Source organism: Anser anser (assembly GCF_964211835.1).
Source record: "Anser anser genome assembly, contig: HAP1_SCAFFOLD_583, whole genome shotgun sequence".
Taxonomy (NCBI): domain Eukaryota; kingdom Metazoa; phylum Chordata; class Aves; order Anseriformes; family Anatidae; genus Anser; species Anser anser.
In genome coordinates this window covers 2134-17549 of record NW_028153492.1, presented here as the reverse complement: position 1 = coordinate 17549, position 15416 = coordinate 2134, and the positions used below count along the sequence as shown (strand labels likewise).

General features: G+C 64.8%; 1 protein-coding gene and 1 long non-coding RNA gene across 3 annotated transcripts; one reads left to right on the top strand and one right to left on the bottom strand.

Moving 5' to 3' along the window:
• Positions 1-525: 525 nt before the first annotated feature.
• Positions 526-14842, top strand: CXXC1 (CXXC finger protein 1). 2 transcript variants are annotated; one of them, XM_083854241.1, is made up of 15 exons: positions 526-772; positions 1591-1688; positions 2267-2367; positions 2439-2554; positions 3447-3602; positions 4766-4792; positions 5391-5540; positions 7464-7571; positions 8426-8610; positions 9905-10112; positions 10208-10318; positions 11554-11619; positions 12100-12196; positions 13089-13241; positions 14275-14842. In XM_083854241.1, exons 1-15 carry the CDS (start codon positions 770-772, stop codon positions 14571-14573), a joined length of 1878 nt encoding a protein of 625 aa, XP_083710367.1. In that variant the 5' UTR covers positions 526-769; the 3' UTR covers positions 14574-14842. The 2 variants fall into 2 exon arrangements, with proteins under 2 accessions (XP_083710367.1, XP_083710368.1); XM_083854242.1 differs by having other exon boundaries at positions 11570-11619; positions 14275-14559.
• Positions 6826-7457, bottom strand: LOC310892078. The gene is made up of 2 exons (XR_014577862.1): positions 7285-7457; positions 6826-7222 (listed from the first exon to the last, which is right to left on the bottom strand). It is a non-coding gene; the product is annotated as an uncharacterized lncRNA (long non-coding RNA).
• Positions 14843-15416: the final 574 nt, after the last annotated feature.

The following is a 15416-nucleotide window of genomic DNA, read 5'->3' as shown; positions in this document are numbered from 1 at the left end:
TATCCCCAGGTCCCCATGTCCCAATGTCCCAAAGTGCCCATGTCCTGTATCCCTGTGTCCCACGTCCCAGCGTCCCCATGTCCGGATGTCCCAGTGTCCCCATGTCCCCATGTCCCAATGTCCCCATGTCCCAGTGTCCCCATGTCCGGATGTCCCAGTGTCCCATGTCCCCATGTCCCCATGTCCCCATGTCCCAGTGTCCCAACGTCCCCATGTCCCACACCCCATGTCCCATGTCCCCAGTCCAGATGTCCCCATGTCCCAATGTCCCCAAGTCCCCATGTCCCAGTGTCCCATGTCCCCATGTCCCCACAACCCAACGTCCCTGTGTCCTTATGTCCCCATATCGCCCTGTCCAGATGTCCCCATATCCCCATGTCCCCGTGTCCGTGTCCCCATGTCCAGATGTCCCCAGATCCGTGTCCCCACACCCCAATGTCCCCATGTCCCCATATCTCCATGTTCCCACGTCCTTATCTCCCCATGTGCCCCTGTCCCAATGTCCCCACGTCCCCATGACCCACGTCCCCCTGTCCCCAAATCCCCCTGTCCCCGTACGCCCCCGTCCCGCCCCCAACATGGCCGCCCCCACTGGCGGCCGCCATCTTGCCCCCTCCCACGCCGCCATTTTGTCCCCGCCCCGCGCAGGCGCCGCCGCCATTTTGGGGTGGGCGGGCGGGTTCGGGGGGGCGGTTACCGGAAGCGGAAGTCGCGGCCTCAGTTCCACTTCCGGCGGGGCGGCCGTGAGGGGAGAGCGGCGGCGACAAAGATGGTGAGGGGCGGGGGGCGGCGGCGGGCCCGGGGGGGGGGGGTCCTTTGGGTGTCCCCCCCCCTCCTTGGGGTCCCCTCACCCCCCCCCCCCCCATGGGGCCCCTTTGGGTCCAACGCATCGGGGGCCGCTCGGGTCCCCCCTTCCCCCCCCCCCCCCCCAGTGTCCCCCACCCCTCGGTGCCCCCCCCTTGTGCCCCCCCTCCCGGGGTCCCCTCCTGTCACCCCCCCCTTGTGCCCCCCCCATGAGGTCCCCTCGTGACCCCCCCCCCAAAAATGGGGTCCCTTCGTGTTCTCCCCCCCCTTTGTGCCCCCCTCCCCCAGGTCCTTTCGTGTCCCGTCCCCCCCCCCCCCCCCGAGCGGTCCCCTCGTGAGCCCCCCCCCCCCCACCAAAGGGGGCCCTGTTCCCGTCCCCCCTCCCCTTTGTGCCCCCCCCATGGGGTCCCCATGTCCGTGCCCCCCCGGGGTCCCTTGTTGCCCCCCCCCCCTTTTTTGTGCCCCCCCCTTTTTGTATCCCTGCTTTGTGCCCCCCTATGGGGTCCCTTCACGTCCCCCCCCCCAAAAGGGTTCCCTTTGTGCCCCCACCCCCCATTGGTGTCCCTTTGTGCCCCCACCCCGATGGGGTCCCCTCACGCCCCCCAATGGGATCTTTTCATGCCCCCCCCCCCCCTTTACATCCTCCCCTTCACATCCCCACAAACCGGGGTCCCCCTTTGTGCCCCCCCTTTACAACCCCTTCCTTTGTGCCCCCCCACCTTTGTGCCCCCCCCTTTGTGCCCCTCCTTGACCCCCCCCCTTTTTGTCGCCCCCCCCCCCCCCCAGGACAGCGAGTTCTCGGACGCGGAGGCGGGCCCGGGGGGGGAGGAGAACGCCCCCGTGTACTGCGTGTGCCGCAAGCCCGACATCAACTGCTTCATGATGTGAGGGGGGGGCACCGGGGGGGTGGGGGGTACCGGGGGAGAGCTTTTTGGGGGGGGGTATTGGGGTGGGTTGTTTTTTTTGGGGTGTGGGGGGGTACCGGGATGTGGGGTCCTTTGGGGGGGGGGAGCATTGGGATATGGGGGTGGGGGGGGGGCACGGGGGTGGGGGGGGCACTGGGGAGGGGGGGGTTGGGGGGGGCACCAGGGTGTAGGGGTCTTGGGGGGGGGGGGGGCACCGGGACTGAGGGGGGTCTTTGGGGGGGGTTGCCAGGTTTTGGGGTCTTTTAGGGGCATGGGGCCACGAGGTCCTTTGGGGGGGTGGGACACGGGGGTGTGGGGTTCTTTGGGGGGGGGCAGGGGGGCGTGGGGCCCTTTGGGGGGGGGGCACCCAGGTCCTGTAGGTTTGGGGTGGTGGCACCTGCACGCGGGGGTCCCCTTGGGGGTGGCGGCACTGGGATACCGGGGTCCTTTTGGGTTTAGGGTGTCACCCCCCCCCCCCCCCGGGACCCCGCATCCCCCCTTTCGGAGGGGGGGGGGCAGCCCCGGGACACGGCGCCCCCCTGGGGGTGTCCCCGCAGCGGCTGCGACAACTGCAACGAGTGGTTCCACGGCGACTGCATCAACATCACCGAGAAGATGGCCAAGGCCATCCGCGAGTGGTACTGCCTGCAGTGCCGCGGTGAGATGCCCCCCCCAACCCCCCCCCCGGGGGTCTGGGGACCCCGCTGACGTCCCCCCCTGTCCCCAAAGAGAAGGACCCCGGCCTGGAGATCCGCTACCGGCACAAGAAGTCGCGGGAGAAGGAGCGGGAGCACGAGAGCGCCAAGGCGCAGGAGCTGGCGCTGGAGCAGGGCCGCGCCGCCAAGGTCCGGCCTCACCCCGCCCCCGGGTCCCCATCGTCACCCCCGGGTCCCCACAGCCCCCACGAAGGACGCCCCCCGCTGTCCTTCCTGCCCCCAGACCCCCCCCCAATGTCCCCAGCCCCGTGTCCCTCCTGTCCCCAAATCCCTCAGTGCCTCCATGCCCACGCTGTCCCCGCATTATCCTCTGGATGTCCCCTCACTGTCCCTGCATTATCCCCTGGATGTCCCCTCACTGTCCCCACATTGTCCCCTGGATGTCCCCTCGCTGTCCCCATATTGTCCCCTCACTGTCCCCTCACTGTCCCCACGTTATCCCTTGCATGTCCCCTGGATGCCCCCCGATTATCCTCTGTTTGTCCCCTCACTGTCCCTATTTTATGGCAGTTGCTGTCCCCTGGCTGTCCCTTCATTGTCCCCTCATTGTCCCCACATTGTCCCCGGGATGGCCCTTTCCTGTCCCTGTTTTGTCCCCTCACTGTCCCCATATTATCCCCACATTGTCCCCTCACTGTCCCCACGTTATGCCTTGGGTGTCCCCTGGATGTCCCCACGTTATCCTTTGTCTGTCCCCTCACCGTCCCCATTTCAGCCCCCGGATGTCCCCTTGCTGTCCCCTCATTGTCCCCTGGATATTCTCTCACTGTCCCCTCGTTATCCCTTGGCTGTCCCCTCGCTGTCCCCGCGTTGTCCCCTGGATGTCCCCACATTATCCCCTGGAAGTCCTTTCACTGTCCCCATATTAAGTCCTGGATGTCCCCACATTGTCCCCTGGATGTCCCCTCCGTTTCCCCACATCATCCCCTCCCTGCACCCGTGTTGTCTCCTCGCTCTCCTCATATTGTCCCCTCCCTGTCCCCTCCCTGTCCCCTCTCCGTCCCCTCCCTGTCCCCCGCAGATCAAGCGCTCCGCCCGCATGTGCGGGGAGTGCGAGGCGTGCCGGCGCCCCGAGGACTGCGGGCAGTGCGACTTCTGCCGCGACATGAAGAAGTTCGGCGGCCCCAACAAGATCCGCCAGAAGTGCCGCCTGCGGCAGTGCCAGCTGCGCGCCCGCGTGAGTCCCCTGTCCCCTCCCTGTCCCCTCCGTGTCGCCCGCGTCCCCTCCGTGTCCCCCCTGTGTCACGCGTCTGCGAGTGCCGGTGCTTCGTGGCGTGCCCCGCGTTGTCCTTGTGTGTGTAACGGGGTGGTGGCGTGTCCCCCCGTCTGTCCCCGTGTCATTATTTGGGTCCCCAACGTGTCCCCGTGTCCATATTTGTGTCCCTGTGTCTGTCCTGGCTGTCCCCATGTCTGTATTTGTGTCCCCAACATGTCCCCATGTCCATATTTGTGTCCCCGACGTGTCCCCATGTCTGTCTCGTCTGTCCCCGTGTCCATATTCGTGTCCCCAATGTGTCCCCATGTCAATATCTGTCCCCAACGTGTCCCCGTGTCCGTATTTATGTCCCCATGTCTGTCCTGTCTGTCTCTGTGTCCATATTTGTGTCCCCAGCGTGTCTCCATGTCCGTATTTGTGTCCCCAGTGTGTCCCCGTGTCTGTCCTGGCTGTCCCCATGTCGGTATCTGTGTCCCCAACATGTCCCTGTGTCTGTATTTATGTCCCCAACGTGTCCCCGTGTCCGTATTTATGTCCCCATGTCTGTCCTGTCTGCCTCTGTGTCCATATTTGTGTCCCCAATGTGTCCCCATGTCTGTCTTGTCTGTCCCCATGTCCGTATTTGTGTCCCCAACGTGTCCCCGTGTCTGTCCTGGCTGTCCCCGTGTCCATATTTATGTCCCCAATGTGTCCCCATGTCCGTATTTATGTCCCCATGTGTGTCCTGTCTGTCCCCGTGTCCATATCTGTGTCCCCAGTGTGTCCCCGTGTCTGTCCCGTCTGTCCCCGTGTCCGTATTCGTGTCCCCAACATGTCCCTGTGTCTATATTTACGCCCCAGTGTGTCCCCGTGTCTGTCCCCGTGTCCATATTTATGTCCCCAACATGTCCCCATGTCCGTCCTGTCCGTCCCCGTGTCCCCGATGCGTTCTGTGTCCTCCATCTGTCCCCACCACATGTCCCCGTGTCTCCTCTGTGTCACCCGTCCCGTGTCCCCGTGTCATCCCGTCCCTGTGTCACCCGTCCCGTGTCCCTGTGTCAACCTGTCCCGTGTTGTCCCCGTGTCCCTGACGTGTCCCCACGCCCCCCCCCGCTGTCCCTGACGCGTCCTTTCCCCCCCCCCAGGAATCCTACAAATACTTCCCGTCCTCGGTGAGTCACTCGCGGCCCTTCCCGGGGGGGGGCTGGGGGGTCCCGCTGGGGGGGGGGTGGGGTCCCCAAAACGCCGGGGTGCCACTGGGGAGGTCCTGGGTCCTGTTAGGGGGGGTCTTGGGGACCTTAGGGGGGGTCTTGGGGACCTTAGGAGGGGTCTTGGGGACCTTAGGGGAGTTCTTGTGGGATGTGGGGGGGGTCTTAGGGATATTGGGGGGGGGTTGGGGATGTTAGGGGGTCTTGGGGACATTGGGGGGGGAGTCTTGGGGACATTGGGGGGGTCCTGGGGATGTTAGGGGCGGTCTTGGGGACCTTGGAGGGGTCTTGGTGACCTTGGGGGGGGTCTCGGGGACATTGGGGGGGTCTTGGGAGGGGTCCTGGGCACCTTAGGGGGGTCTTGGGGCCCGCAGTGGGGGTCCTTTGCCCTACGGGGGGGCCCCGGGTCTGCTGTGGGTCCCTATAGGGGGTCCCCTGGGTGCTTGGGGAGGGGTCCTGGGTCCTCCCCCTGACCGCGGGGGTGGGGGGTGGGGAATTTGGGGGTCCCCGGGTCGGGGGTGTCGCCGCCCCCCCCGGCGGGTGGGTGCTGACCCCCCCCCAGCTGGTGCGGGGGCGCGAGGGGGAGCTGGAGCTGCTGAAGGAGCAGCTGGGGGCGGCGGGGCCCCCCGAGAGCCTCTCGGACGAGGAGCTGCCGCTCGACCCCCGGCTCTACCAGGAGCTCTGCGCCGGCGCCTTCGACGAGCACGGGCTGGTGCGTAGCCCCCCCCTCCGCCCCGCCCCGAACCCACCCGAAAACGCGGGAAACAGCCCCAAATTCTGGGCCGGGGGGGATAAATACGGCCAGAAACGGCCCAAAGTGGCTCAAACTCTGGGCTGGGGGTGACAAATCCTGCAGGAATCGCCCCAGAGTGCCCCGAATTCTGGGCTGGGGATGCCAATCCCACCAGAATGTCTCCAAAGCGCTCCGAATTCTGGTTTGGGGACGACAAATTCATCCAAAATTGACCCAAAGGGCCCCGAATTCTGGCCTGGGGACGACAAATTCATCCAAAATTGACCCAAAGGGCCCCGAATTCTGGCCTGGGGACGACAAATTCATCCAAAATTGACCCAAAGGGCCCCGAATTCTGGCCTGGGGACGACAAATTCATCCAAAATTGACCCAAAGGGCCCCAAATTCTGGTGTGGGGACGACAAATTCATCCAAAATTGACCCAAACGGCCCCGAATTCTGGGCCAGAGGTGATAAATAAGGCCAGAACTGCCCCAAAGTGGCCCGAATTCTGGTCCAGAGACACTGAATCCTAAAAGCTTGAACCCAGAGTGCCCCAAATTCTGGTCTGGGAACGACAAATTTGTCCAGAATTGACCAAATGTGCCCCAAATTCTGCTCTGGGAATGCCAAATCCCAACAGAATTGTCCCAAAGTGCCCCAAATTGTGGTACAGGGACGACAAATCCTGACAGAATCAACCCAAAGTGCCCCAAATTGTGGTCCGGGGACCACAAATCCTGCCAGAATCAACCCAAATTGCCCCAAATTTGGGTCCGAGGATGACAAATCTCACCAGAATTGCCCCCAAATGCTTCAAATTGTGCTCTAGGAACCCCGGTTCCCTTGGAATTCCTCCCAAATGCTCTAAATTCCGCTGCAGGGCCCCTGAATTCTTCTGTAATTACCTTAAAATGCACCAAGATCTGTCCTAAAGACCCCAAATCCCACAAAAATTATCCCAGAGTGCCCCAAATTCTGTTCCGGGGACCCCAAATCCCACGGGAATTGCCCTAAAATGGCCTAAAATCTGGTTCGGGGACCCCAAATCACCTGGAATCACCCCAATTTTCCCAAATTAGCGCGTCGGGGCGTGTTTTTAAGGTGTTGAATCGCGTTAATGCACCTTTGGTCCCTTAAGTTATGTTTTGAGTGAGTTTAGGGTTTTTTTTAAGCGTATTTAGGCCGCTTTTACGCTTGTTTGCATGCTTTGTTTGCATTTTTGTGGTTTTGTTGCGTTTTCACTTTTTGATGTTTTTGGAACTCTTTTTGCCTTTTTTTGCTTTTCTGGCACTTCTTTTCCCTTGTTTTGCACATTTTTGGCACTTTGCATTTTTGCACAGTTTGGGCACCTGTGTCCACGTTTTTGTAAGTTTTTGGTGCCTTTTCCCCCATTTTTAGCATCTTTTTTTGCCTTTTTTCATGTTTTTGGTCCTTTTTTGCACTACTTGGACACTGTATTTCTGTCTTTTGGCACGTTTTTGGGCACATTTTTTCAATTTTTGGGATGCCCAATTTTTTGTGTGCTTTTGATGCCTTTTTTCACTTTTTTGCGTGGTTTCAGTTCCTTTTTTTCTCCCCTTTTGAACACTTTTGGTGCCTTTTTCCTCTCACTTTCACATTTTTGGTGCTTTTTCCTCCCGTTTTCTCCTTTTTGGTGCCTTTTTTCTCCCGTTTGCTCCTTTTTGGTGCCTTTTTTCTCCCATTTGCGCATTTTTGGTGCCTTTTTTCTCCCATTTGCGCATTTTTGGTGCTTTTTCCTCCCGTTTGCATGCTTCGGGCACATTTTCGCGTGGTTTCGGTTTCTTTATTCACCATTTTGAGTGTCTCTAGCAGCTCTTTTACCATTTTCTGTGTTTTTGGGGTGTTTTTGGGGGGCTGACGCGTGCCGTGTCCCCGCAGCCGTGGCTCAGTGACCCCGAGGACGCCCCCTTCCTCGACCCCGTCCTGCGCAAGCGCGCCGTCAAGGTCAAGCACGTCAAGCGGCGGGAGAAGAAGTCGGACAAGAAGGTGCGGGGCCACTGGGAACCACTGGGAGCATCAGGGAGGGTGCTGGGGGGCACTGGGAAGGTGCTGGGAGCCTCTGGGAGCATCAGGGAGGGTGCTGGGTGGCGCTGGGAGCCACTGGGAACTACTGGGAGCATCAGGGAGGGCACTGGGAGCCACTGGGAGGCCCTTGGTGTTACTGAAAGGGCTCCTGGGGGTTACTGGGAGCCACTGGGAGGCCCTGGGGGTTACCGGGATGTCCTGAGGGTTACTGGGGAGGTTGCTGGGAGGCCCTGGGGGATACTGGGAGCTACGGGAAGGCCCTGAGGGTTACTGGGAGGGCACCTGGGGGTTACTGGGAGCTACTGGGAGAGCACCTGGGGGTTACTGGCAGCTACTGGGAGCCCTCGGTGTTACTGGGAAGGCTCCTGGAATGTCTTGAGGGTTACTGGGAGCTACTGGGAGGGCACCTGGGGCTTTCTGGGAGGCCCTGGAGGTTACTAGGAGGGTACCTGGGGGTTACTGGGAGGGTACCTGGGAGCCAATGGGAGGCCCTGGGGTTACTGGGAGGGCACCTGGGAGCCAATGGGAGGCCCTGGGGGTTACTGGGAGCCAATGGGAGGCCCTGGGGGTTACTGGGAGGGCACCTGGGGGTTACTGGGAGGGCACCTGGGAGCCAATGGGAGGCCCTGGGGTTACTGGGAGGGCACCTGGGAGCCAATGGGAGGCCCTGGGGGTTACTGGGAGGGCACCTGGGAGCCAATGGGAGGCCCTGGGGTTACTGGGAGGGCACCTGGGGGTTACTGGGAGGGCACGCGGGGCTTACTGGGAGCCACTGGGAGCACCGGTGGCCCCGCTGGTGACTGGCGCGGCGGCAGAAGGAGGAGCGCTACAAGCGGCACCGGCAGAAGCCGCGGCACCGGGAGCGCAGCCGGCACCCCGAGCGCCCGGACGCCCGCGACCCCGCCGGGCTGGGGCAGTGCCTGGGCCCCGGCTGCACCCGCCCCGCGCGGCCGCCCTCCAAGTACTGCAGCGAGGCCTGCGGCGTCAAGCTGGCCGCCAAGTGAGTACCGGCCAGTACGGACCAGTATAAACCAGTACGGACCAGTATAGGCCAGTACGGGGTGTCGCCAAGCGGCGTAAGGTGCCGTAGGTCTTTGTGGTGCCTGGGTTGCGCAAGCACTGCGGCGAGGCCTGTGGTGTCAAGCTGGCTGCCGAGTGAGTGCTGACCAGTACAGACCAGTACAGACCAGTACGGGGTGTCACGGGGATGCTGAGCACCAGTATGGAGCCTGTGCCCCCTCGGGATCCCAGCCGGACCCACAAGACCCCCCCCGCAGCGGATCCCGCGCTGGATCCCCGAGCGGATCCCGAGTAGGCCCCAGGGGTCGGGGGTGGCGCGGGGCGACACGGGGGGACAGGGACCCCGCGGGGTGCCCCCCGACCCCGTTACCCCCCTGGATCCCAACTGGATCCACAAGATCCCCCCGCAGCAGATCCCCTACTGGATCCCCATGGTGGATCCCAACCAGATCTCAGCTCCCTGGGGTCCTGGGGTGACACAAGGTGACGGGGATCCCCTTGGGGTGCCCCCCTGACCCTGTTACCCCCCTCGATCCCAACTGGATCTATGAGATCCTGCCGCAGCAGATCCCCTATTGGATCCTCGTGGTGGATCCCAACCAGATCTCAGCTCCCTGGGGTCCTGGGGCAGTACGAGGTGATGGGGGACCCCTGGGGGGATACGAGGGTGACGGGGATCCCCTCGGGGTGCCCCCCTGACCCCGGTACCCCCCTGGATCCCAACTGGATCCAAAAGATCCCACTGCAGCAGATCCCCTACTGGATCCCCATGGTGGATCCCAACCAGATCTCAGCTCCCTGGGGCATTTTGAGGTGTTTGTAGACCCCTGGGGCGATACGAGGGTGACGGGGATCCCCTCGGGGTGCCCCCGCTGACCCCGTTCCCCCCCTGAATCCCAGCCGGATCTACGAGATCCTGCCACAGTGGATCCCCTACTGGATCCCCATGGTAGATCCCTACCAGATCTCAGCTCCCTGGGGTGCTAGGGCGGTACGAGGTGATGGGGGACCCCTGGGGCGATACGAGGGTGACGGGGATCCCCTCGGGATGCCCCCGCTGACCCCGTTCCCCCCCTTGGATCCCAGCCGGGTCTACGAGATCCTGCCACAGTGGATCCCCTACTGGATCCCCATGGCGGATCCCAACCAGATCTCAGCTCCCTGGGGTCCTGGGGCGATACGAGGTGATGGGGGACCCCTGGGGCGATACGAGGGTGACCGGGATCCCCTCGGGGTGCCCCCCTGACCCCTTTCCCCCCCCCCCCGGATCCCAGCCGGATCTACGAGATCCTGCCGCAGCGGATCCAGCAGTGGCAGCAGAGCCCCTGCGTGGCGGAGGAGCACGGCAAGCGGCTGCTGGAGCGCATCCGGCGCGAGCAGCACCAGGCGCGCCTGCGCCTGCAGGAGATGGAGCGCCGCTTCCACGAGCTCGAGGGGCTCATCGCCCGCGCCAAGGGGCACCCGCCCCGCGAGGACGAGGAGGTGGGTGCCCCCCCTCCCCCCCCCAGCACCCACGGGTGCTCCCCGCCCCCCTCCCGGCACCCACGGGTGTGTGCGTGTCGCGTCCCCCCCCCCAGACCAACGACGGGGACAGCGAGGACACCGACCTGCAGATCTTCTGCGTGTCCTGCGGGCACCCCATCAACCCCAAGGTGGCCCTGCGGCACATGGAGCGCTGCTACGCCAAGGTAACGGCACCCACGGGTGCCCCGGGGCCGCGCGTGGGGTGCTGGAGGTGTTGCGGGGGGCCTTTGGGTGCTGCAGGGGCCGTATGGACCTTGATGTTGGGCTCTATAGGTGTTATAGGGTGCCTTTGGGTGCTGCAGGGGCCGTATGGACCTTGATGTTGGGTTTTGTAGGTGTTATGGGTTCCCTTGGGTGCTGTAGGGGCCATATGGAGCTTGATGTTGGGCTGTGTAGGTGTTATAGGGTCTCTTTGGGTGCTGTAGGGGCCATATGGACCTTGTCGTTGGGTTCTATAGGTGATACAGGGTGCCTTTGGGTGCTGTATTGGCCGTATGGACATTAATGTTGGGTTCTCCAGGTGTTACAGGGTGCCTTTGGGTGCTGCAGGGGCCATATGGACCTTGTCGTTGGGTTCTATAGGTGATGTAGGGTTCCTTTGGGTGCTGTATTGGCCATATGGACATTAATGTTGGGAGCTACAGGTGTTATGGGGTGCCTTTGGGTGCTGTAGGGGCCATGTGGACCTTGTCATTGGGTGCTATAGGTGTTACGGGGTGCCTTTGGGTGCTATAGGTGCCATACAGACCTTGATATTGGGTTCTATAGGTGTTATAGAGTCCCTTTGGGTGCTATATGGGCCATACGGACCTTGATGTTGGGTTCTGAATGTGTTACGGGGTTCCCTTGGGTGGTATAGGTGCCATATGGACCTTGCTGTTGGGTTCTGTAGGGGTTACAGGGTCCTCTTGGGTGCTATAGGTGCCATATGGACCTTGATGTTGGGTTCTCAAGGTGTTACGGGGTTCCTTTGGGTGCTGTAGGGGCCATATGGACCTTGATGTTGGGCTCTATAGGTGTTACAGGGTAATTGTGACTGCTATACGGGCCCTATAGACATTGTCGTTGGGTTCTCTCGGGGTTACTGGGCCCCTTGGGTGCTATAGGGGCTATAGGGCCTTTTATGCCTGCCATAGGCGCCCTGCCATCCCCACAGGCCCCCTGTCGGGTGCTATAGGGGGCTGTAGGTTCTATACGGTCCCCCCCCCCGGTGTCTTCAGGATCCCCTCTGGTGTCTATAGGGTTCTCCCCCATGGGGCTATAGGGTTACTAACCCCCCCGGGGCTATAGGATCCCCCCCCGGGGCTATAGGGGCTCCCCCCGGGACTATAGGATCCCCCCCAGGGCTATAGGACCCCCCCCGGGGGCTATAGGGGCCGTAGCCCCCCGGCACCTATAGCCCCCTGTCGCGGCAGTACGAGAGCCAGACGTCCTTCGGGTCCATGTACCCCACCCGCATCGAGGGGTGAGTGGCCCCCCCCCCCCCTTGGGTGTCACCCCCTCCCCCGGTGTCCCATGGGTGCCCCCCCCCGGGTGTCAGCCCCCCGGTATCCCATGGGTGTCCCCGGGGTGTCCCCCACCCCATCACCTGGGTGCCACCCCCCCCCCCCCAAGCTGTGTCCCCTGGGCGCCCCCCCATGTCCCTGGGGTGTCCCATGGGTGCCCCTTCCACGTCCCCTGGGTGTCCCCTGGGTGTCACTGCCCCCCCCCCACGTCCCCAGGGTGCCCTCAGTGTCCCCAGGGTGTCATGTCCCCCCCCTATGTCCCTGGGGTGTCCCCTGGGTGCCCCCCCCGCGTCCCCTGGGTGCCCTCAGTGTCCCCAGGGTGTCGTGTCCCCCTCTGTGTCCCCTGGGTGTCACTGCCTCCCCCACCCCTGGGTGCCCCCCCATGTCCCCCGGGTGCCCCCCACCCCTGGGTGCCCCCCCGACGCGCCCGCTGTCCCCAGGGCCACCCGGCTGTTCTGCGACGTCTACAACCCCCAGAGCAAAACCTACTGCAAGCGCCTGCAGGTGCTGTGCCCCGAGCACTCGCGGGACCCCAAGGTGAGGCACCCATGGGTGCTGGGGGGCACCCCAGGGTGCTCGGGGGTGTCCCTGGGGTGCTGGGGGGTGGCTGCGGGGTGCTGGGGGCGCGCTCGGGGGGGTTGGGGGGTGCAGGAATCGTGCTGTGGGTGCTGGGGGGTGGGTGTGTGAGGCTAGGGGTGCACCCATGGGTGCTACAGGGTGCCTGAACCATGTCGTGAGGCTCATCTAGAGGTGTAGGTGCACCCATGGGTGCTATAGGGTGCCCAAACCACGCTGTGGGTGCACCTATGGGTGCTATAGGGTGCCTGAACCATGCTGTGGGGCACACCTAGAGGTGTGGGCGCACCCATGGGTGCCATAGGGTCCCCAAAGCATGCTGTGGGTGCACCCATGGGTGCTATAGGGTGCATGGATCATGCTGTGGGGGTGCACCCATGGGTGCTATAGGGTCCCCAAACCACGCTGTGGGGCACACGTAGAGGTGCGGGTGCACCCATGGGCGCCACAGGGTCCCCAAACTATGCTGTGAGCACACCCATGGGTGCCATAGGGTCCCCAAAGCACGCTGTGGGGCACACCTAGAGGTGCAGGCGCACCCATGGGCGCCACAGGGTCCCCAAACTACGCTGTGAGCACACCTATGGGTGCCATAGGGTCCCCAAAGCACGCTGTCGGGCACACCTAGAGGTGTGGGTGCACCCATGGGTGCCCTAGGGTGCCCGAACCATGCTGTGGGGTGCACCCATGGGTGCCATAGGGTCCCCAAAGCACGCTGCGGGGCACACCTAGAGGCGCGGGTGCATCCACGGGCGCCACAGGGCGCCCGAAGCACCCCGTGGGCCCCCGGGACCGCCACGGGGCGCCCCTCCGGCCCCGCCTGGTGACGCGGCGGGGCCACCCGTGGGCGCAGGTGCCGGCGGACGAGGTGTGCGGGTGCCCGCTGGTGCGCGACGTCTTCGAGCTGACGGGCGACTTCTGCCGCGTGCCCAAGCGCAAGTGCAACCGCCACTACTGCTGGGAGAAGCTGCGCCGCGCCGAGGTCGACCTGGAGCGCGTCCGCGTGGTGGGTGCCGCGCCCACGGGTGCCCCCCGAGTCCCACGGGTGGTTCTGGGGTCCCCGAGGGTGGTTCTGGGGTCCCCGAGGGTGGTTCTGGGGGTCCCGAGGGTGTTCCTCGGGGTCCCGAGGGTGGTCCTGGGGTCCCAAGGGTGGTCCTGGGGTCCCGAGGGTGGTCCTGGGGTCCTGAGGGTGGTCCTTGGGTTGCTACAGGTGGCCCTGGGGGTGCTGAGGGTGGCCCTGGGGGTCCCATGGGTGGCCCTGGGGGTCCCATGGGTGGTCCTTGGGTTGCTACAGGTGGTCCTGGGGGTCCCAAGGGTGGTCCTGGGGGTCCCATGGGTGGTCCTGGGGGTGCTAAGGGTGGTCCAGGGGACCCAAGGGTGGTCCTCGGGGTCCCATGGGTGGTCCTTGGGTTGCTACAGGTGGTCCTGGGGGTCCCATGGGTGGTCCTGGGGGTCCTAAGGGTGGTCCTGGGGTCCCGTGGGTGGTCCTTGGGTTGCTACAGGTGGTCCTGGGGGTCCTATGGGTGGTCCTGGGGGTTCCACGGGTGGTCCTTGGGTCCCAAGGGTGGTTCTGGGGTGCTAGGAGTGGTCCTGGGGGACCCACAGGAGGCCCTCAGGGTCCCATGGGTGGTCCTGGGGGTCCTACGGGTGGTCCTGGGGGTGCTAAGGGTGGTCCAGGGGTCCCCCGGGTGGTCCTGGGGGTCCCATGGGTGGCCCTGAGCCTCCCGTGGGAGGCCGTTGGGGTGCCATGGGTGGTCCCGGGGGTCCCAAGGGTGGTCCCGAGGGTCCCAAGGGTGGTCCGGGGGTCCCATGGGTGATCCTCGGGGTGCTATGGGAGGTCCTTGGGGTCCCATGGGTGGCCCTGGGGGCCTTACGGGTGGCCCTAAGGGTGCCCCCCCCATTTTGTGCCCCCCCCCCCATTAATTCTGCCCTCCCCCAGTGGTACAAGCCGGGTGCCCCCCCATTAACGCCCCCCCCAATTAATTCTGCCCCCCCCCCAATTAATTCTGCCCCCCCCCATTAATTCTGCCCCCCCCCAGTGGTACAAGCTGGACGAGCTGTTCGAGCAGGAGCGCAACGTGCGCGCGGCCATGACGAACCGCGCGGGGCTGCTGGCGCTGATGCTGCACCAGACCATCCAGCACGACCCCCTCACCACCGACCTGCGCTCCGAGCGATGAGGGGCCCCCCCGGGGCCCCCCCCGGCGTGACGGGACCCCCCCCGGGGCGATGGGCCCCCCCCCGGGGCGACGGGACCCCCACCCACACCGGGACCCCCCCAGGACACCGGGATCTCCAGCGCCACCCCCTCAGCACCCAGCTGGGCTCCGAGCGATGAGGGACCCCCCCGGGACCCCCCCCCAGGACAACGGGACCCCCCCCGGGGCAACGGGACCCCCCCCGCGGAGATGGGGACCCCCCCGGGATGAGGGGACCCCCCCGGGACAACAGGACCCCCACCCACACCGGGACCCCCCCCCAGGACACCGGGATCTCCAGCGCCCAGCTGGGCTCCGAGCGCTGGGACCCCCCCGGGGGGGGGCACTGGGACCCCCCCCCTGCACCCGGAACCCGTGGGGAGCCCCCCAAGGGAACCCCAGGCCCCCCCCCCCCTCCACACGGGGCCCCCCCGGGACACCAGGGGGCCCCCCACAACGGGACCCCCCCCGGAACCTTCTTGGGACCCTCCTGGAACCCCCCCGGGGTTCTCTGGGACCCCCCCCAGACACCAGCAGGACCCCCCCGGAGTGGGATCCCCCCCCTCCCCGGAGCGCCCCCCCCCCCCGTTGTTCTCTGTGTGTCCCCCCCCCGGAATAAAGTGGGGGAGACCCCAGGTGGCTGCGGGCTGTGTGTGGGGGGGGGGCATGGGGGGGCTGTGGGGGGGTCTGGGGGTCCTAGGGGATTGGGGGGGTTGTGGGGGGGGCTATGGGGGGGGTCTTGGGGTCCTATGGGGGTGGGGGGGCCATGGGGGGGGGTCTTGGGGTCCTATGGGGATGGGGGGGGCCATGGGGGGGCTATGGGGGGGGTCTTGGGGTCCTATGGGGGTGGGGGGGCCATGGGGGGGGGTCTTGGGGTCCTATGGGGGTGGGGGGGGGGGGGTCATGGGGGGGCTATGCGGGGGTCTTGGGGTCCTGCGGGGTTGGGGGGGGCTATGGGGGGCTATGGGGGGGGGGGTCTTGGG